The sequence below is a fragment of the Parasteatoda tepidariorum genome, chromosome 4 (genome assembly GCF_982258835.1).
Source record: "Parasteatoda tepidariorum strain Cologne lab strain chromosome 4, Ptep-v5.0, whole genome shotgun sequence".
In the NCBI taxonomy this organism is placed as follows: Eukaryota; Metazoa; Arthropoda; class Arachnida; order Araneae; family Theridiidae; genus Parasteatoda; species Parasteatoda tepidariorum.
Genome location: NC_141758.1, coordinates 120283048 through 120306700, shown reverse-complemented (window position 1 = coordinate 120306700; position 23653 = coordinate 120283048). Strand labels below are relative to the sequence as shown.

General features: G+C 27.6%; 1 protein-coding gene across 4 annotated transcripts in view; it reads right to left on the bottom strand.

Moving 5' to 3' along the window:
* Positions 1–23653, bottom strand: part of didum (dilute class unconventional myosin) — a 130564-nt gene that overhangs the window by 95641 nt on the left and 11270 nt on the right. For 3 of the 4 annotated variants that reach the window (XM_043053814.3, XM_043053816.3, XM_043053815.3), the window contains exons 5-9: positions 23215–23359; positions 18897–19053; positions 9476–9701; positions 7820–7927; positions 5180–5301 (exon numbers count right to left, since the gene is read on the bottom strand). In XM_043053814.3, coding sequence (XP_042909748.1) covers positions 5180–5301; positions 7820–7927; positions 9476–9701; positions 18897–19053; positions 23215–23359 — 758 coding nt within the window. Of the gene's footprint in view, positions 1–5165; positions 5302–7819; positions 7928–9475; positions 9702–18896; positions 19054–23214; positions 23360–23653 lie in introns of those variants that run through there. The other variant, XM_087161987.1, reaches the window with a different exon arrangement.

Genomic DNA, 23653 nt, shown 5'->3' with positions numbered 1-23653 from the left:
CCTTCTTTTGAAAGAAGAATATTGCGACACTGAGTTTCAGGTTTCAAAAAGAGAAACATGAAACGAAAGAGAGTACGCTGAATTGTTTTCGTTGTCTAGTCATATGACCCATCCCCCCTTACTACCAAATGGTTTCGACTGGTCACATGATTCCCTCCCCGGAATCGGGAAATTGTTTTGCGGGAAAAAGAACAGTCAATTCTACAGATTCGAAATGAGTAGCAATAAGAGAAAGCGAGTTGTTGTTTCTATAGAAGCAATTCAAAGATTAGATAAAGGTGAATTAATAAAGAAAGTAGCAAGAGATCTCGGAGTCGGAGCTGTTACTGTTGGCGACTGGAAAAGGAAGAGAAATGAAATAGAAATATGGAGTGCAGAAAAGGCTAGTTGCAGTTTACGAAAAACAATGAAAAAGTGTGAATTCGAAAAAACATCCAAATCATTATTCCTATGGTTCACATATTTGAGAGAAAAGGGAAGTCCAATATCAGGGCCTATGCTACAAGCAAAAGCATTGGACTTCAATAAACTTTTCTATGCAGGAGAAGATTTCACTGCTAGTAGTGGATGGTTGAATCGTTGGAAAAGGAGATATGGAATTCGTCAATTAAATATATCGGGAGAAAAATTATCAGCTGACTGTGAGGAGGTGATTAAATTCAAAGACAGTTTTAAAAATCTCATTGCAAAAGAAAATCTGAAAATGGAGCAACTTTTCAATTGCGATGAAACAGGACTTAACTTTAGAATGTTGCCTTCAAAAACTCTTGCGGCAAAGAATGAAAGGTCAGCTCCGGGGTACAAGATAAGTAAAGAAAGGGTAACAATATTAGCATGTTCGAATGCATCTGGAAACCTGAAACTAAGAATAATGTTGATTGGCAAGTCGAAAAAACCTAGAGCATTTAAGAACGTTCATATTCCAAGTTTACCAGTGTATTACAAAAATCAAAAAAGTTCTTGGATGGATGTGGATTTGTTCAAAAAATGGTTTTTTGATGAATTCGTTCCTAACGTAGAGACATTCTTAAAAAATCAAAATCTTCCAAGGAAAGCAATATTACTGCTTGACAATGCTCCATGTCATCCGAATGATGATGAATTGGCGAGTGGCAACATTAAAGCCCTTTTTTTGCCGCCCAATGTCACATCACTTATTCAGCCTTTAGATCAAGGTGTTTTGGAGAACATGAAGAGAAATTATCGAAAGAAATTACTAAAATTTCTTATTGAAGGAATTGAGGAAAATAAAAGTGTTCCTGAGACACTTAAAAGTTTAAATGTAAAGGATGCTGTCTACTGGATAGCTGAGGCATGGGATGAAGTAAAATCAGACACCATAAAAATGTCGTGGAGGAAAATTATCGATACACAGAGTACAGAACATCACAGAAAGTCCAATGAATGTAGTGATGAGCTTTTGGATTTAGTCATTAAGCTGCCACTAGCTGAGCCAATAAACGAAGAGGATATACGTGATTGGATAAATGCTGACGAACAACAAGAAATTACGGATGAAATGATCGTGAATAAGGAAAATGAATCTAGTGATGAAGACAGTGAGGATGAAAATCAATATATGAAAATTTCACATACAGATGGATTAAAAACTATCGAGAGAGCTATTGAATACATAGAACAACAAGAAGCAACACCAGCAATCCTGTTATCTTTAAAAAAATGGCGAAACATTGCTGCAGAAAAACGCCAAAGTAAAGTTATACAAAAAACAATTAAGGACTTTTTTAAGTAAGAACTCTTTAATTATCGTAAAAATATGAATTGCATGTGGTGTATCCGTATAACCCCTTTGTATTTGTTAAAATAGACATTTAAACCTACACGATTTATCTTAATTTGCATTTTTCGCTTTAACCGAGTTTTTCGGTTATCCGAGTTAGTCTTGGTCCACATTAACTCGGTTAATCGGGGTTCTACTGTATGTGCTTTTTTTTTATTTTCTACATTTTAGTTTTGCATCTCCTGGCCTGTTCAAGCCGGAAAATGATAAAAAATTCTGCTTACAGTGGTCAGAAAACGTTGGAAAATTGTATTGCCATCTTGTAAAAAGAACACCAGTTAAAATTTGAGTATGTAAACTTGTCAAGAAGTGGTTGAAATTTTAATTGCAAGATTAGACAAGATGAAACTTAGACAAAGTTCGATTGCTTAGTTTGAATGTTCGAATAAGCATATTCAATCATCCTGCCCTATCATTAAAGACGATAGGTAAAAAATTTAAAATTCCTATCAAAGTTATTATAAAATGACTTTTTCAGCATCAAAACTTAGTTTTTCTGCTTTTGCTATTTTTGTGTTTTGTTTTGAAGCTACATATAAAAATGTGACTCAGTTTTTCCTTCTTGCCAAAACAGAAAATTTTTGATCAATAAAATATCAGAAATGTCCCATTAGTCAACTCTAAACCCATGTAAACACTTTCTTATGTGTCTCAAAACTACAATTTTTTTTAAAAAAAATTTACTGGCAAGATACCATGTGAATCAGTTTACTTATGCATAGATAATTATTTAAGACTTATGATTATTTTAATTGCGGGGGGATCTACACTGAAGTCTCCTTAAGTGTAATTAAAATATGTTGAAACTTTTTACAGCGAAGAATTGAGTTTTCCCACCTCCAAATAGTCCCGAAACTATCATTGTAATATATTTCTTCAACTTTTAATTCTCCAGATATCATATTTTATTAATTTGATTCGATATTAAAAATAGTTTGATCGTTAACATCACACGGGAGTCACAATGGACAACGGTCAGGATATCATGCTTAGTAATGATCTGAAGGCAATCCTAAAAACAAGTGTTGTGCTCTATTAAAATTTAGACATAGAAAAGTAGACTTTGATACATAAACTGTTCTTCATTAAATGCTTCTCAACTAATCATCAATTCATTTTAAAAACAAAACTAAAATAAAATTTTCAGTCACAAAATTGTATCATTATTTTCTAATTTAGGATTCAATATTTTGCTGTATCAAGAATCACTTGCTGTATCAAGAATCATTTCCAGTAGTTATAGAAATTGTATTCGAGACGTTAATTTATAATAATGAACTCAATTTAAAAATTAAACAATGTATATGAGAAATAAATACTTTAAAAATCACAAAAGTTGTTTTTTTTTTTAACTGGATGTACAGCTAAGGGAGAGGGTGAAACCATTTAAAAGAAACGCTTCGTATATGGCAATAGCAACATAGTAAAAAAAATTTAATTTAGTTTAAAAATTATATAACGGTATTTTTCTAATTAATAATAAAAATATTTGGAGTAAAAATACATTCAATTACGTCAAAAAGCAAACAATCACAAAGAATAGTTTCAAAATTACAGAGGAACCTTCCAGCAAAATAATCCTATTTGACGAAATGACTTTGTCAATGAAATGTCCCTGCTCAAGAATTGCCTCCAGTGTTTCCCAAACTTATGACTTTTGTTTACCCTTTCTAAATTTTTCGTAACACTGTGTAGCACGAATAAAAAAAAAAGCATTTTTTACTATAAAAAATGCACAAAAGTTAAAAATCACAACTGGCTGTTGACACCGCTCATTATTAACTATTAACTCTGCAAAAAATAGCCAATAGAAAAATACGTAATCGTTAATTTTCATGTCTAACTTTGTTTTTAAATAAAATGTTTTTAAATTTTTGTTTGTAGCAAGATATTTTGCATCAGAACATGTTAACTGTTAACCCGCTAAACTGTTCCCATACCCCTGGAGGTTGTGTACCATACTTTGGGAAACACTGAAATAGCCTAAGGTTGAAGTGATTGCCGCTGAAAATAAACACGATCCCAAAATAAACATGAACACTCCTAGTCTCTGTTACAATACTGTAAATAAACGCCTACAAAAGAAACTCAATATTGAGTCCTTTAAACAACAGTAAATGTAATAGTTATAATAAGAGGGGAGCCACAACAGGATATTCACAACAATATTTTGTAGTTCAGCAAGTGAGTAGTTAAGATATGAAATTGCAATGTGAATTTTATTTCATTAAAAAAAAATTCCATCTGCTGTAAGCGAGAATGATGAAAAGAGGTGTAAAATTATAAAAGATTTTGTAAAATAAAAAAAATGTAGAGTTAATCAAGAAAATTTCTGTTCAGTAATAATTTGGACTTATTATGAAAAGGGGAAGAAAGGATTAAATTTTTTTTTGCATTCATTCCACTTAGTATAATATAATATATTAGTAAATTCAAATATTTTATTTTCATAGATTTTATGCAGTTGAGAGGCCTAGAGAACTAAGTTTTGTATCATTCTTAGTTTTTAATGACAAAGCAAGTCTATTAATTTCTTCATTATTTTGTAATATTTTATACTTATGTTTTTGCTTTTTCAAACTGTTTTCTTTATCAAGTGGCTCAACATGCCTAAAGTAAACATATGTAACATAGCTAAATTTTTATTAAAAAAATGAGTTAAAATGTTTAATTTTTTTGAAAAATTTTTTTTTTCTTCCCCGCAAAGACAAATTTCAAGATAGTATATACCTATGAGATCACAACAAAAAATATTTTCTAGTTTAACATAAATATATAAACCATGTAGTTGCATAAAAATGTTAGTCTTAAAATAACACACAATGACATTTTAATGACATGTTACAACAAGAAAGTTTTTCATCATGGGATTAACACTGTTTAAGAAAAAAGTTGAATAAAATATATTTTTTCAAAAAAATTAAACAAATTCCTTTCATTTTTTTTAAAGAACTGAGCCTTGTTACATATTTGATAAAATGGCATTCAAACTGAGCAAAATGACAGAAAATTTAACTCTCTAGGTCAAATAGTTTTACAGCTGTTTAAAAATTATAAATTGCTAAAAAATTTATCAATTTTACAAAGACATATTCTAAAACAAATGGTGTGAAAATTCTGAAACTTGTTATTTTTTATATTTGATAAAATACTTTGACATACAAAAAAAATGCTAATGATTTGATAAATAGTATAAACTAGGGATCTCTTTTAAAAAGATAAATAAAAATAAACAAGAAAACAATTTTTCAACACACAAATAAACAAAACTACATGCATTACAGAATAGAAATATTTGCAATGTAAAAGAATGCAATATAAAAAGCTAGGACTAAAAAAAAAATTAACATAAAAATTAAATTACTGAAAGAAAATTACTGGAATGGCTGAACTATCTGCATCATCTTGATTTTTGCCTCCTTTCATTACATGAATGTTGCCAAGGTGCAAAATGGCAGAAAGAATTCTAAATATCATCATTTGTTGAGCATGGGAGAATCCTGTAATAAATTTTACAAAAGGTTGTCATTTTGCACTATAATACAACAAATACAGTAAAAATCATTGAAGGTACCAAAAAATTATATTCTGATAGGTTCTCTGGGGTGCTTATTGTGAAAAAAAATACATGTATGAGCAATTAAGTAGGCAATTGAGTATTAAGTAGGCGAAAATTCAACAGAAATTTAACTATACATTTAAAAAAAAAATTTTTTTTAAGGAGAAAATTGGAAGAATTTATAAAAGTTGCTTTTTCTTGTTGCAGTTGTTTGATCAGTCATGATTAAATATTCAAAGCTGGGTAATTTATTATTGTGTAATTATCAGCAAGTGGTAGTTTATTATTGTTTAAATTAAGTAGCTTTTCTTATGTTAGGTACAACTACTAAGTTCAAAAAATTCCTTTCATTGTAGTCTAAAATTAGTAGCTTTATATATCACAGTGAATGGTCATGTTTTGTTTTCTAATGTAAAAATTAAAAAAGAAAGTATTGTGTTAAAAGGGGAAAAAATGGTACTGTCTGCTTGCCAAATGACTGCAATGGAATAAAATTCTTGACTGTTCAAATATAATGTCTCTCGTTTTGAAGATTGATTAAGAAAAACTACGAATGTAATTAGTGCAAAAAGAGGGCAAATTAAAATCCCGAAACTGGGACCCAAGGATCTGTAATTCCCAAAGTCTAGTAGAATCACTGGGCCTATAAAAACAGTTTACACTTGAAATGAACACTAACTGAAACTATATGCGTATTACTTAAATTATAATAAATAGTATATTTTAGGTAGAAAGGCCACCACAGGAATCATTTTGAACACTCACGTTGATTATGAAATTCAAAAAAAAAAAAATCATAATAATAATAATAATAAGTAACATTGAGATCTTTGATGTGAGATCTTTGATATGACATTTCTTCCAATTTATACACATCATGATTTGATTTGGATATATACACTTCAATTCAACTTAGATCTGTTAATCCGCTAGACTAAGGAGAGTCTTACAAAGTCCTACTTTTATTTTACTAAAAGTTGGTTCAAAATAATATAATCTCTTTATAAAATACATAAATTCGAAATAAAAAAGAAATTAAATAAACAAAATAAATTAATAAATTTAAAAAAAGCTAGAGAAAGGAAGGTAAAGGCAGTCTTCCAAAAATTTTTTTAAAAAATCAGTGTGATATGACAATAAATTTGCTATTGCATTATCCATATTTTAAGGAGCATATTTATAAAGTTATTGTTTAAATTATTACTATTGTTAGAAAGAAACTCAAAGCAAAAAATTTCAAAACAAGTAAAGAGATATATTTGAAATTAAGTTTTTAATTAGAACTAATCAAACATTTGCTTTACGTTAAACAGGTGTGCCTAGAGGGGGTTCCAAGAGAGACAATTTGAGAGGGAATGGTTTTTTTTTAGAAAAATATTTTAGATATTTGTTGTACGACAACAACACATGAAAAAATTGAGAGTACTAGATATTAGAGCTGGTTAACTTTATCAATGCAGGTCTAAAGTTCAAATAAGTAAAGTTTCTTAGAGAGAAATGAATTTTTTAAAAGTTTTTTAAAGTGATGTAGCCTCTTTTTATTCTCAATTTTTATTTTATTTTGTGACTTCTTGACACGTCTTGACATCAAAATCATTTCTTGTAAATGCTTTCAAAAATTTCAAATAGGAAAATATATTCATGATTTTACAGGACACTGTACAATTATAAAATTATGCTAAATTAAAATTTAAACATGTTTTTTATATACTTCAACATCAGGAAAACAATAAAAAATTATTACAGAGGGCTGTTACAAAATAACTTCAAATGTTTCAAAAAACAATTCAATTAAATTGTTATAAGTTTTATAAAAAAAAGACTCAACTTTAACCTCTTCAAAATCATTAAAAAATTGAAATTTTGTAAAAATGTAAACAGTTTTAAACAGTTTACACACATTAAAAAATTGAAATTTTAAAAAGGATTTTTAATTTAGTTAAGTTTTATCTAAACAATGATCTGTTCTTAACACTTCCTTTCTTTTCTTATATAAGTACAAAACATTAATCTACTCTTCTCAACTGTCACATAAACTTTCTTTACCAATATTGTCAAAAGATGGCAGCACATAACAGACAGGACTCTGATGCTTATGAAAAGAGATGGAAAAAAAAAAGACAGTGAGCTTGATCTATTTGTATTACAGCTCTAGATTGAAATAGCTGTAAGTCTTAATCCATTTCTGTTGAAAATTAACGAATGAATGTAGATAATTAACCCATTAATGCCTTCATTTCTTACATGAGGTGACACAAAAGAGCTTCTATTAAAAAAAAAGTGGTAATTCTTTAACTAAATGAATATTTTCTTCTGTTAGCTACTACTTGATTTTTGAAAAGAATCTTGTTTCAGATTAGAATAAAAATTACAGAATTCTCATAATTTGGGTGACGTATATGTCATGCTAGGTCAACATGAGTTTTGATGGTTAGTATAATTAACCAATGCAATATTACCTAATAAGGAGAATGCATTTTTTGTGTCTTGAAAATTTTTTGCATCATCCACTCCAGAGATTTCAGGAGCCTCTCCAAGGTTGGTGTAATGAAAGTACGAGCTGTCACCTAGAAACACATAAGAAAAAATTAAAAATTTATCAAGAGAAAAAAGAGAAGAAAAAACTGCAATTACGCTATACATGTAAAATAAACATTTTTAAAAAAATTAAATCTCTTACCTTAAAAAATTAAATTTCTTATAAAAGTTCTGATTTAAAAATAACATACCAAGTTTACATTTTCCCATGAGTGAGAAGAAAGAAAAAGAGGAAATTTGCATAATGCGTCAATAATAAAAAAAAAAAATTTCCTATGCAAAGAAAATAACTTTATTGTATTCACTTAGCCATAAGAAAACTCAAATGATACAATGTTTGAAAGCAAAACTTAAATGGGATTTTTGATATTGTTTGTCTTTAAAAAGATGATCTATACTTGGATTGAAACCTTGAATCGCATTCAATTAATCCTATATTTATTCATTTTTAAAAATTAAGTAGAAAAGTTTCACAACCCACTGCCGCCCATGGGATGAGAAATGCTGAAAAAGAAAGAAGTGAAGGAGCAAAAAAAAAAAATAATAAATAAATAAAATCTCTGTACTTAATTAATAAAATTTACAGCAAACAGAAATAGCAAAGAACAATAATTTAATCTATCAAAAGAGTAAAAGTTTTATTAGTTAAGTTATTAGAGTAAAATATTTAGAGACAAATTTTCAAAAAAAAATTCAGAAGAATTTATTCCAAGTTTGATAAAATCAAAGATCTGATTGCAAGTTTGCAAAAATATGTCTTGTGATTTATTTATTGAAACTATCAATATTACAGTACTCATTTTACTTAACTTACTATAGTAAATTATGAACAAAACTTTTGATCCAATGAAAATTGTAGAAGTTATGTTCCAATTATATGTCTCATATAATAATAGGACAAAATTAATGAAGTGGCTTATTAAAATATCAAAAATGATAAGTTTTTACGCAACTTTGTAATTTAATAAATAAAAAAAAAATTACTTGAAAACAATTTTATTAAAATTTTTTCTTTATTAAAAATTGAAGATTTTTATAGCTGTTTTTTTAATCGATACCTTTAGGAATTTGGCCCCCGACCCAAACCCAGCAGGTTTCTTTCAGATAGGGATTACATGAAGTCTGTTTTTTTCCTCACATTTTATCATTTCTAATCAATTTTCTTCGCAAATATTGTTCTTTGAAATCATTGTTTAACTTTTACTTTTCATACAAAATTATATCAAGTAAAACTCATTTAAATAATATTGGTTTTACAAATAAAATTTAATAAAAATGGATTAAATATGTAAAAAAAAATAAACTACATGATTGAAAAAAATATTACAAAATTATAATACATTTCTTATTTATAAAAAAATCCTCAGTATTATGCATACACATTACACTTGTTGTATTAGTTATGTGGATTGTAAACCCTGTAAGGTTTCGTAAAATTCATCAATGAATAGATATTATCTTCATGTTCAATATTTCAAAATTAATATGATATTTTTAGACTTAAAAAAACTACATTTTCACTTTAAAAAAAAACCTTCAATTCTAGATACTTCTTAATTGAGCAATCATACACATACCTAACTGTAGATCCTGTAACTCTTCAAGTTCAGAGGATGCACAAAGTTGGTAGAAAATGTGATAATTTCTCTCATCTGAAGCTTGAAAGACGACTCTAGACTTTTCTAACAAATATGTTCGCATGTTTGCCCCAATAATATTATATCTTGAATTAAAATCTATTTCAATATACTTTCCAAATCTTGAGCTATTGTCATTTCGTGTCGTCTTAGCATTTCCTATTGCCTAAAACATAAGACAACTTCATGAGTAAAAAGAAAAAAATTAATAAGTTTTATATAAGCTGCAAGCATATAGAACTCATAAAATAAGTTAAAAATATGGTGAAAACATGGTAAATTATAAAGATTAATGAAAAGAGAAGAAAAAAATTCTTAAAATATAATATTTTTGATATATTATATTTTAATAATTTTTTCTTCTATTATATATATATTATATATATATATATTATATATATATATATATATAGAAGATATATATATATAAATTAAACAGCCTGAAAACAAAAAAAAATTGAAAAGATATAATCTCTTCATCAGCTCACACAATTATATCCGCAAAAAGGAGTGCTTTCTAATATTGTATCAATATAGTCAAAGCAAAATATATCAATACAATAGTGTGACGAGCACTCAAAAAAATTTATACAAAATAGAACACATTAAGTAAAAAACGTATCAAGCAAAAAACAGAAAATAAAATGTAAAGAAAAAACAGAACAAAACACAAAACGAAGTCTATAAAGCCAGTAGTGAATTCAAATTAACTTACATGTGCCAGAATCTTTCAAGAAAGATTTAAAATATTTTCGTAATAATATTGCCAGTTTACAAAACATGAAAACAAAACTGCAAATGGAGTTAAAAGCATAGAGGGATTTTGTTTCATACCACTTTCTTACAGCAGTACTGAAGCACGTTTGATTTGTTACTTACCAGAGATTAGCCCAAAAATGGATGTATGCAAGGTAATAATATTATACTGGATAATTTAAAGGACTTTATAACTACAAAAATATTTTGTAATTACCGCCATAGACAAAGCTAACTTTTTTCTAATCTGGAGTTAAAAAATTGTAACAATTTCAAGCTTAGTAATTTAAAAAATAATGACATTAAAAAAATTATAGCTTTATATAAGAGGTTAAAAATTAAAATTAGCAATATACAATTTCCTTACTAAATTATCAGTCCTAAATTTCATAAAATTCCAATCAAATTTAAAACAATCACATGTGGATCTAATACCTACTTAACTAAAGCTGGCACCATTTCCTCTAACTACTTAAATATAAAGGTTTTTCTTGGATTATTACTAATAATCAACAAATTTTAGAATTTATTAAACAAAATAAAATCAATGTTATTACCACTTTTGATTTCCTTTTAACAACATTCTCCTTTCTAAACTAAAAGATGTTACTTTCAGATGATTTTAAGAATATCCTTAACTGTGATTTTGATTATTGGAAAACTCTAATTAATTTTTGTTTTTTTAATAATTATCTTTACAATGGAAAAGATATCTTTATTCAAATTGATGGAATTGCTTGAATATCAAGGATCTAATTTTTCATTTCTCTTAGCTAACTTATTTTTGCACTATATTATGAAAAAAATTATACTCTTAATATTAAATTTGTTTTTAAATTTATTGATGATTTAATTATCTTTAATTTTCAAGATTATACAATTTTATTAAATAAATAATATTTACCCCGAGGAATTAATCTTGCTTGGTAATCATGATAATAATATTGCTTTTAATTTTTTGGGATAGTAATTAAAAAAGAAGAAAATATCCGCATCGTTGATTCAGAGAGCGTAGCCAAATCTCGCAACAAAAAACAAGCACCTTTAAAGTAATTTTTAAGCACTTAAAAAATATATTTAAGCACTATATACATTAACAAAATGCAAAATAATTTTCTAAAACTTTACATGATCAAGATAAAATAACTAGTTTCTGACAAAGAACTCTTTTCTTGATTATATTATCCACCCTAAAAAGATCGAGAGATTTTTCAGTTTGAGGGTGGGAAATGAAGCCTGCAATTCAAAATATCGTGCAAAATGCAGCAGAATTGCACATGAGAGTGCAAGAATCTCACCGAACCCAGTCCAAGTATTTCATCAAATATGTAACATGATTAGCGCTATCATACGTTAAGGACCGACGGTAGGCTGAAATGGATAGTGGTTGAATGAATTGTGAAAGAATTGAATAGAACAATGTGAAAACCATGCTTTTGCATAATAATTTTTCAAAAACACCCAATGAAAAAAGCACTTTTAAGGACTGTTAAAAAACGAAAATCGAAAATAAGCACTTTTTAAAAGCGCTATGCACCATGTGATTTATATGATAAAAAAATTATTTGAAATAAATAAACTATTTGCATGGAATGTTTCTAGGAACATTTATTTAAATACAAATTTTAATCAAATGAATAGTATTAAAAAAATATGTAGTAATGTTTATTTATCCAAAAAACAAACTTTTAAAATTTGATAAAAAACAATAGTTACCCAACTAAAGTAATTAAGTTCTATGCAAAATTATTGAGTTTTACTACTCAATAATCTTACTTCTTTGTTAATTTATACTATTGTCTTGTTTTTTCTTTACATTTTATTTTCTGCTTTCTTTTTTTTTTTTTTTGAGTGATATATTTTTTGCTTAATGTGCTCTATTTTGCTTCAATTTTGAGTGCTCCTCACACTGTTGTATTGTTTTGGCTATATTGATAGAATATTAAAAAGCACTCATTTTTGCGGATATAATCTAGTGAGCTGATGAAGAGATTATTCATTTTTTGTTCTCTGCTTTTAAATTTATATAATTTTTAAAAAAAATATATATTTTTAAAAAATATTTTCCTTTTAAAATGTTTCTTTTCATTAATCTTCATAATTTTCCACGCCTCTATATTTTTATTTTATGTATATAGTAGAGAACCATTTATCCGGCATCTAAGAAACGGAGAAAAGTTTTGCTTGGTTTTTCCAGTCATTCTGAACTAGAAGGATCGAGGAAAATGTGGGAGAAGGGTCCATTTGTTCAGAGAAACTCCAATATTTCTTCTGTGACCTTGAAGATCTTTAGATTGAGAGGGGGCAGGGAAGGGACAAATGATTTATTTTCTCCTGTGCGTCCGAAAGAAATCTTTTTTTGATAAGCTGCCGTCAATCAAACATAAAAGAGTGGCATATTGATTCTGTTTTCTCTCTGATTTACGAGGGGACTCGCATTGCAATCGCATATCAGTGAACAGAAGATGAAATAAAAATAATATATCCCTGTACTTCACTAAAAAAAGTTAAATAGGAATACGAATACTATTACTTTCACGAATACAGCTATTTTTTATTCAATAATAAAGTAGGAACATACTTAAGCTAAATATAATCATTTAAAAAATAACCATAATAATAGTTTAGTAAATTATTAACACAATTGGCTGTATTAGTGGGAAAAAAAACAACACAAAAACCATCCAGCTTTATCCAGTCTAGTAAATCAACTCATCAAAATAAAATGAATACATTTTTATTATTGGTACAAGTTAAATGATTCCACAGAGTTTAAAACATCTGCTAGAATCCAAATTTGAGTAGTTAGTTTTTTTAACATATTATTTTTTAAAAAAGTGGATTACATAAGAAATTTTTTTCAACACTTAATGAAAAACGTGAGAAAGTTTTGCCCCTCCTTATAAAAAAAATGATGCTTTGAAAAAGAAAAAAAGAAAGAAGTATGAGTCTGTTTCTCAATTCGGATCCTATTTAATTTAGAATGAAATTTGGGAAATTGAACAACAATATCGTCTGAAAGTAAAATGATGGATTACGAATTCGAATAGTCAGGGAAAATGAGACTTGAAAAAAAAAAAGTCAGTAAATTGTCAGGGGAATACACAATTTTACCCTGAAACCGGGAATCATCATTGTCAGAGAATTCGTCACTCGATCAAATTTTTGGATTAGACTCTTCCATTTTTTGTAATATCGTTATTTGCACTCGCATAATTCTGGATTTAAAAAATGTCCTTTTTTTCCGGAACAACCATTATTAGGTGCATCTTCAAGATTCTTCTATTATTCCTAATTGTTTCTGAGTGTTGTCATTTGTATGCCCGAGTTAAGGAGTTTGAAACTTCTGCCTCAAAAGTTTTGGTATGTTAGATTTATTTTAAATTCACTTGATTCAGTTTTTGTTATGCTTGATTTATTATGACAAATTGTTTTATAATTTCGGATAATACATTATTCTTAGGATTATTTATTACAGATAAAACATTTATTTATCGCCTTTCATAAAATAATCTATTTCACATGGATTAATGAAACAATATTTTCTATTGAACAAATTCTGATTCCTTAGCAATGTGGCATCATTTGCAAGTTTTTCTTGATGCGGAATCACATCTGATATCATTAAAAATTTGTCGGCTTTTATAAAAAAAGTAAGAAGATTGTTTATTAATCTAAGCATACAATTATTTATTACTAATAATGGACAATTATTTTATGCAGCAGATTGCAGCTTTTTTTTTTTTTTTAAAGCGATACATTTCTGATTCCACTTGTTTTAAGTTTTTTTTTTCAACCTGTCACAATAAATTTTGTACACAATAAATTAATTCATTCTATTTATAAATTTAAAGATTTAAGTTTTTTTTTTAAATTCAGTTGGTCCTATAATATCTTTCCCCATCCGGGGTTTTAATATTTATGTTAGTGCCTGTTTTAACTATTGCTTCCATGGAGTAATTTTCAAGTGTTTTTTTTTTTTTTTTTAGATTAATAAGTTTTCCTTTAATTTCATAATTTTTTTCTCTTATAATTTGGTATGAAATATATTGTGTTTTTTAATAATTTGTTTTGTTTTATATTAGCCAATTTGTTGATTTTAATTAATCTTCAAAAAATAAATTTGTGAATTTTTTATTTTCTAAACTTATTTTTCTTGTCTAAACTTGCAAATATTTTTATTTCTTTAAATGTTATTTTTCTATCATTAATTTTTTAAATTCAGGAGAGCTTTTCTTTTTTTTCCTTCTTATTTTGAAATGTGTTACTCTTTTTCAATGTAATTTGGGTTCGATAATTTTTCATTGTAATTTGAGTTCGGGTCTCTTTCATTGTAATTCAGGTTTTGTTTTGTGTACCTGGCAAACTATGTTGCATAATATTTTTGCTTATATTCCACATTACATTGTCTTTATGTTAAGTCTCTGTGTAAATATATAGTGAAAAAATTGAAATCTTGGAGAAAGAACCTTTGTGAAAGAATGTGTCTTGATGGGCTTGGCATACTCGAAATAGAAAGAAAAGAACAGTTGCTAAGGTAAACAAATACCACGTTTCAACAACCAATCAGATACCCACACTACAAAACTTGCATTAACGACACTTTTTAGATGATCCAGAAAGTCAGAAATTCAGACATCCAGGATAACAATTGTCCCGGATTATTGGTTCTCTAATGTATCATATCTACATAAATATAACTTATAATTTTTTTTTTTAATTTTCTTCATTTGTTTTCTTTTATTTCTATCCTTTTTGTATTTATTGTGCTATATGGGCGAATCTCAGGAATCATTAATCAAATTCGATCATTAGGCTGTCCACACCGTAACCCTATCAAACCGTAACCTCAGGATTAATTGATTGAATTTAACATAATAAGGGCATCAAAATTTTCGATGTTCACGATTATTTTCTGATATTTTATGCATTTTTAAGCAATTCTGGAGGTGTAAAAATAGCGTGCCTATTATTTTTTATTATTTTTTTTTTAATTATCAAAAGTTGAAGGTTTTGGAGATCTGCACATATGTATTAAATATATTGCTTCAAAAAATATTGTTTCATAAATCGATGCCAAATAAATAAATACAAGAGGCAATTAAAAAACTTTTAGTTCGTAATAATAATGTATTATCCAAAATTATAAAACAATTCGTCACAATAAATCAAGGATAACAAAAACTGAGTAACAAAAGTGAATTTAAAATAAATCTAAGATGTGAATACTCTTGAGGCAGAAGTTCCTTAACTCAGACAATTGACAACACTCAGAAATGATTAAGAATAATAGAAGAATCTTGAAGATGCACCTAATAATGGTTGGTTCAGAAAAAAAAAGCTTTTTTTTTCAATCCCTTATTGCGCTAGTGCAAATAACGATATTACGAAAAATGCAAGAGTGAAATCCAATTGGATTGAGTGTAGAATTCTCTGACAATGATGATTCCCGGTTTCGGGGTAAAATTGCATTTGCCCCTGACAATTCTCAGAGCTTACGAATCCGTACAGGAGTTGGACCAAATAATGAAAACACTTTGATACAAACACATTTTTTGATATTTCTCAAAAAATACTTAAAGAATCAGTTTATATCAGTTAAGAATCAGTGACTGTGCAATTTCTCGTACATATCAACGAAGTTTAAAGCTTTTTGAGGTTTAAGAGACCGATAATAAATTACAAATGTAAAGTTCAATTTTATAAAAAAAAAACGAATTTTTGTGTCGTAAAGTTTATTTGCTATAACCTTGAAAGTATTTAATAAAATTGAACAAAACTTTTGAATCGGTTTAAAATTGGTTACAAAATTGCTGCGTTAAAATTTGAGAAATTTCTGTTAAAAACTGCACAAGATATGAGTAATTTAAGTAGTTTTATGCTGTGACTTCTCAGAAAAGATTTAAAAAAAAAAAATTCTAAATTTTGTTGTAAATCGAATTTGGAAACAAATTTAAAAAAGTCAGATTTGAATATCTTAAAAATGTAAAAAGTTTTATGCAAATTTCTAAGTAGTTTTCTTACTTTTTAAAAGAAAGCTCAAAATTAGAAGGTATTTTTCAGAAAATTCATCTTGTACAAGATTTATGTGCAAGCGATATGACAATAATGTAAATGAAAACAATAACTGGAGAAGGAGAATTAACTTTGAACTGTACACGATTTATAAACAAGCCGATTTTATTAAATACATAAAAATAAATAGAATAAATTGGATGGCCCACCTGATTCGAATGAGTGATGACAACACAATAAAAAAGATACTGCTTTTTAAACCCACTGGAAAAAGAAAGTGGGGAAGGCCGCGGTTGAGATGGGCTGACTCAATGGAGTCTGATTTTCTTGCAATTAACGAAAAGAATTGGAAATGAAAGATAAATCGGAAGTCGTTATGAAGAAATTTTCAGAGGAAGGCTTACATTGGGCTGTCTGGCCAACTATGATGAGGATGAATAATGTTCTAATAATGGTCCAGACAACAAATTATTAGGCGAAAGAAAAGATACTTTCATAGGGGATGAAACTCAACAATGACATTTTTTACGAAATTTCAATGACCATAAAAACATAATAATCAATAAAATCCAAAAATTTATACTGCTGAAAAGTTTTAAACATAAAATAAAAAAGAATAAAACAAACAGTTGATATCAAAAGAGAAAATAATTATTGCAAGACATGAACAGAAATGAAAGGAAGGAAAGGTATAACTTCCTTCAAGAAATGAAGAGTGTTTTTTTTTCATAATTGACTTTAACAAATTTTAGGGGTTTTACTAACATTTAATTGATGTATCATTTAAAGTACTTTTTACAGGGTGGATAGCCAAATCTTTCAACAAAAGCAAGCACCTTTTAAGTACTTTTTAAGCACTCAAAAAATATTTCTAAGCACTATATACATTAACAAAAAGTAAAATAATTTTTAAAGGCTTTACATGATTAAGATAAAATAACTAGTTTCTGACATAGAACACTTTTCTTGATTATATTAGCCATTATAAAATAATCAAGAGATTTTTGGTTCGATATCAGAGGGTGGAAAATGAAGCCTGAAATTTAGAGTATCTTGCAAAATGCTACAGAGTTGCACATGAGACTGCTAGAATCTCACCGAACTCAGCTCAGTAGACGCACACTTGGACTCTTAAGTATTTCCTCAAACATGTAAAATAAATGGAGTTTTTATACGATATGGACCGACAGTACGCCAAAATAGATTGTGCTTGAATGAATTGTGAATAAAGTCGAAAGGAACAATGTGAAAAGCAAGCTTTTGCACAATACGTCCAACCCCCCATGGCAGAATCGCAGCGACATGGCGACATTGTCACAGAGCGTTACAGAGTTCTTACAGAAAGATTTTTCTTTCGAAAAGTTAAAAAAAAAATTACCTTTATTTATTTTTTGACAGAAATTTAACAGTTATAGTTGAATCATGCATTTAGATAATCGCTTTTTGGCACGCTCAATATGCGCCGATAGTATCGTAAATTGATGCATTGTTTCGATTGTATTTTTGTCTGTTATTGATATTGATTTTCATGTGGATTTTAAATATCCTGACAAACAACATGGGAAATTAAAATTATGTATTAGAGTATTTACTTTTTAAGGCAATAATTCTGTCGAATTTTATCAGTTATTGCTATTGATTTCTCCATATTTTTTAAATCCGATATTTTTTATACGTTATTATTTTTATGCAACTGCCTAATCAAGAAACGAAACATGCATTTGAGATGTCCGATTCGCGTGATTTTGTCATCGATCTTTTTTTCGCCAAGTACACTAGGGATTTAATGATTTTTAAATTTTTTCTGTTGTGATGATTAGTTACAAAAGGCGAAGGAAATAATTTCTGCTCCCCCCCCCTCCCAACAAAATGCGAAAATATTTCCTATAAAATTAGAATAAAAATTATATGTTCAATGAAGAAAAAATTATATATAGATTTTTTTTTTTTGTTGTAGACACAGCGCTTTTGTTATTTTAAATTAATAACATACATGTTTACTATTATTAAAAGTATTTTGCAGAAAGATATGAGTGATTGAGAGTTTTGTCGCGGATAGCTTGAAAAAATTCTGCCACAGGGTACGTGCCGAAAATCTATATATAATTGCACGGTAAAGGAAAAAAATCTCGTTCTCGAGAAAGGAAACTTTGGCACTTTTTAAAAACACTAATTAAAAAAAAGCACCTTTAAGGGCATTTGAAACACGATAACTGAAAAAAAGCACCTTTTAGCACTTTTTAAAAACGCTATGCACCATGTTTTAGCAGTAAGAACAAAATATAATACTGATTGTATCTAAAGCAATGTAATATTTATATGCCAAAACAAATATTTTTTTTAAAGATAAGTCAAGAAGAATTAATTCATATTAACAGTAAGCACTCTTCATTTTGATTCAAATGAGTCACAAAAAATATTAATATATAAATTTAACATTTTGTTCATCAAAACAGAAAGAATTATCCTATAATACTGCGAATTAAACACATTTGAATGAAACATAACTATATTATTAGTACAAACAATTTGTTATGAATTTTCTTCTCATAAACTGTCAGTCATTCTAAACAAATAAATAAAAAAATACCTCCATAATTGGATTGGAAGCTAAAACTTTTTTTTCAATCTGCGTCTCTTCTGATGATCCTCCGACAGTCGCAAAATAACGCATTGCATATTTTGCTGACACAGTTTTGCCTGCTCCGGATTCACCACTCACGATGATCGACTGATTTTTGCTTTCTCTGAAATTTATAATAAGATGAATCATACAATAACTGTCTAAAATGCACTGCTAAATTGAAATGCATTGTATGATACTAACTAGCCACCCTGAATAACTTTCAATCAAATAATCAGATCTTCATATTTTAGGACTATATCTTAATAATATGAGGGGGTGAACTCAAATATGTTAATTAATTAATGCAGACGATATTTTAAGTTACGAAATCAGACACAAAAACGTACTTCCTCTAAATGAATATGCAACAGATTCCCCATAGATTGGACAGGAAAGCGCATCAAAGTTTGAATCTCGTTATGTTAATTTTTCTTTTTGCGTATTTTGCCATATCTCGAGAATTTTTTTAAATGAACAGAAAAACTTTTGCCCACAACATAAAACCCTCATAGTTTTAAAATCTAGTAATTTTATTAATCAGGTGCATTGATGGGTGCATCAATGTATTGATTTCAGTGTAAAAACAAACACAGGAAACAATACCACACTTATCTAGGTAATTATGTCAGATACATAAATATACACAGAGTATAAAATGAAAAAGACATCACCCTTTTTGTTCTAATGATTGGATTTTCATGTACTAAGTGTCAATCTCAATGGTTCCTGGGATGAATTCAAATATGCAAATTAATTAGTGCTAACTATTAATTACTAAACTACAAAAACATACTTTCTCTAAATAAACATATGTTTTCTCACATATTTGGAATCCTTAAAATAGGGGGGCAAGAGACTAGGAGCTATATCTATTTAGCGATACTCCCAAAAAACAGTCAAGCAGCAATACCTCTGCAGCTAATTCAAGATAATTATATAGAAATTCAAAAGAGCTAAGCTTACTCTATAGCCAAGCAACTGATAATAAAAAAGAATTAAAGTTTTTGCTCGGAGAGATTTATTTATTAATAGAAAAATATCTCTTCTAAGCAAATAAAAAAAATTTTAAGCTCATTTCTGACCCAAAAGCGTTTTCTTTTTAATCTCTATAAAGGAAAACTTGGATCGACTTATAAATTATTTATGATTTTCCAAGAAATTGAGTATATGAACTTTTTATCTAACATTTTACGATAACTTCATTTATATGGAGAGTTCACACTAAAATCAAATTTACAATTTACATACAAATTACAATTTACATGCATATTCACAAGGTTTTTATATAATTTAACAGTATTTCTTTTTTCTATAACTGATAAAATTGGTGAATGCTGAGTGACATTTTAAAAGCATTGAAATATGTAAGTTTAAGAATACCATGTTGTATAGTGTAGTATTCATTGTTTAAGAAATTGTTTCATTCAGCCAAATATTTAAGTTACATAGCTTTTTTTCTTTTTGAAAAGAAATGATTAGCGAATAGCATCTTGATGTTTCGATACATTCTGAAACATAATTGTGCAAAATTACCATAAAATGTTGCTTAACATGTTCTTCATTAAATGATTAGCTACGTTTATCACCAAATATTGCTACTATAATTTGTTTTGTTTTTTTAATTTACAAACTTCTTTTATGATTCTCACCATCACTACATACTCTCCCATGGATGCCACTCTAAAAATATTTCAAAACTTATTTTTTTGATAAATTAACACAATCTAGAATTGTTTACTAGAATTTTCTGACATTTATAGCTCATTGACTCCAGAATGTACTTATCTATGATAAGGATTAAATCAATTATAGAGTTTTTTTCCCCTTCATTTTATTAATTTATTTTTTTTACAGCAAACAAGATAAAAATAACAGATAACCTTGTACATCTATATATATCTCGACTATTTTTTCACTTCATCATTATTTACTTTTTGTCCTATCGCTAAAATTTTTTTTAAAAAAAAATAATAACCACAATTTAACTTTGGCCAGCTGTCAAAAACACTTGGAAAAAATAAAAACAAGAAAATTTAGATACAACAATAGTACAAATTTTGTTTAAGCAAACAAGCGCTGAAGTTCAATCTTATTCTTTCATTATTGAGCTTTATCGTTACCTGACCATTTCACAATAATTATAAAAATTACCAATGTTTACATTAAAATGTAATTTTTATTTAACAGAAAAAATGTGCTAAAATTTTAAGGAAATACATAAATTTTAATATTTAAAACAAACTGAAAAGAGACATTAATTTATGAAACTACTGATTTTCTTTCAAGACTGAAGAGTGGCACCCTTGCTCTCCTTAGTTTATAAGGTCCTTAAAATACTGAAATAGAGGTAGCAAAACTAAGAATATAAACTGCATTTTTTTACGTTTATATTTATCACAATGTTCAATTTCATTTACTCCTAATATTTAGTTTCAAAATTTTAAAGAAGATAACTTCATAATTATAATATTGATACTAAGATTCTTTTACTTTTTTAAGGACTACTTGAACCCAGTTAAAATATAAATATTTACTTCTACGAGCGTAAAATTCTTTACAAAATATCAAAAATTTGATCAAGACTTAAATGTAACATTAATGATAAAAACTTCATTGGCTTTTTAAATATGAAGATGAAAATAAATGTCAACATGCTTCAAGCGCTCAAAAATAAGCACTAAAGCTCAAGTATTAACAGGATTGAAAGACTTGTGGTGTCAATTTTTGAATGCTCAAAACAAGTTTGCTTTTAATGTAATCTTCATATTTTTTGATGTCAGTGAAGTTTTTATCTTTTTGCATTAGTTTCTTAGGATTATTCGTTTTGTAACACAGTATATTAAGTTACCTCATGCGATATTAAAATAATTTTTATGTAAGATAGCATAGGCTCTTAGATTGAAAACCTAGTAATAAGTCACAACTTTCTAAAAAAATTAATGCAAGACAATTTTTTTATTACTAGCCTTAAAAAAAACTTTTTAAGGATGTCAAAAAAATTCAGTTTACAATTGAAATTTAAAAAGTTGAATGAGAAAAGGGAATGTCCCTTAGCACATCCAGAATTAAAGTTAAATAGATACAGGGACAGTAACTTCAAACAAGTGTTTTGGTCCTTCTCAAAATTGTTTGAAAATATATCTTTTATTTCGGTGCCAAAAATTTATTGTAGATATATTTTAGGGTATATTTTAGATGTACTTTGGCAGAGTTTAATTTCACAAATTATTAGATAATTTGCTAAAAAAAGACTATTCAAGGTATATGAAATAGCATGGCTTTGGAATCTTTTTACAATTTCATTTTTTATATTTGTTGTTTAACAAAATAAGGCATTTCTGATTAAAAAAAATTATACTATGCTAATGTCTTATGAATTGAGCAAAAATTAAAAAATTAATTTTAGCAAAAGTAAATTTTTTCAACACATTTCTTTACAAGAGCAGTTTTCTTAAAGTTAACGGTGTAATATATAAGTTTAAACATCAAAATAAAATTGCGGGTCAAATTTTCTAATTTTAAAGACAAAGCAAACAATTGTGGATTCTTATGCTGCACTAATACATATTTACTTATCACAAATCAAACAAATAACAAACAATAAAGTAAATAAATTTGCTTGTTAATTTTAAAAGAAATAGCAGAGGAATTGTTTCCTCCTTTTTTTTTTCATTGAACAGAATAAAAGCAAAACAAAATCAATATCACTAACAGTATAAAAGTTATAATGGCTTTCATGTATAAAAAATTCAGTTGTGTGCAGGCACTTATTTATGGCCTCTGACAGAGAGGCAAAGTATTGAATTCTAAGCATTGTTTTATGCTGAATCAATAACATAAAAACTAATCTCAAAGAACAAATTGCTTAAAAGTAACGAGGGTTTTATATTAATGAAGGTTAAGGAAAATATCTTTCGAACGTCAAAACTATTATTTCCATCAACTTATGTTTGAATTCAATAAAAAAAAAATTGCATTCTTAAATAACACTGACAAATTTGTAACTTAGTACTCTTTTGACCTTAATAATTTCTAAACTATAATTTTGTCAATTTGAAATCTGTTTCCATCAATTCAACATTTAAAGAAAAAAGTGTGTAATATCTCGTTTTCCAATCTATAAATACAAAAATTATAAAATATTTCATTATATCTCAAAAGCTTTTCACATATCATTTACTACAGAGTATCTCATAACATTCTGCATACAATAGGATCTAAAACAAAATGTTAAAAAATATTTTCAGTTGCTTTAAGAAATGAATAATAAATAAAGCTATACCTTTCCATTTGTGTATAAGCTTCTTCAGAGACTGCAAATATGTGAGGGTCAAGGTCACCCATAGACTGACCCCTGTATGCCATGATAGTGTCAGTGCCATAAATAGGGAGGGTCTCATAAGGATTGATCGCCACCAACACAATACCTTTTTTGAAAGAAAAGAATAGTACTTAATGACATCCAATTAAAATAGAGTTGAGTATAAATACAATCAAATTCTCAATGCCCATGATAAGTGCGTCATCCACTGAAATTAATTTTTGTGTTTCGAAAATGAAGCCTATGCGTGTAATCCTATACACTGTTTGCTTTTTTCTTTTTACCACAACTGGATTTTTAATATTGTAATTCTTCATCTTTTTAACATTTAAAATTTTCTTTTCTATAACTAAAATGTTATTTGTACAAATTTTACTTCAAACACTGAACACGTGGACAT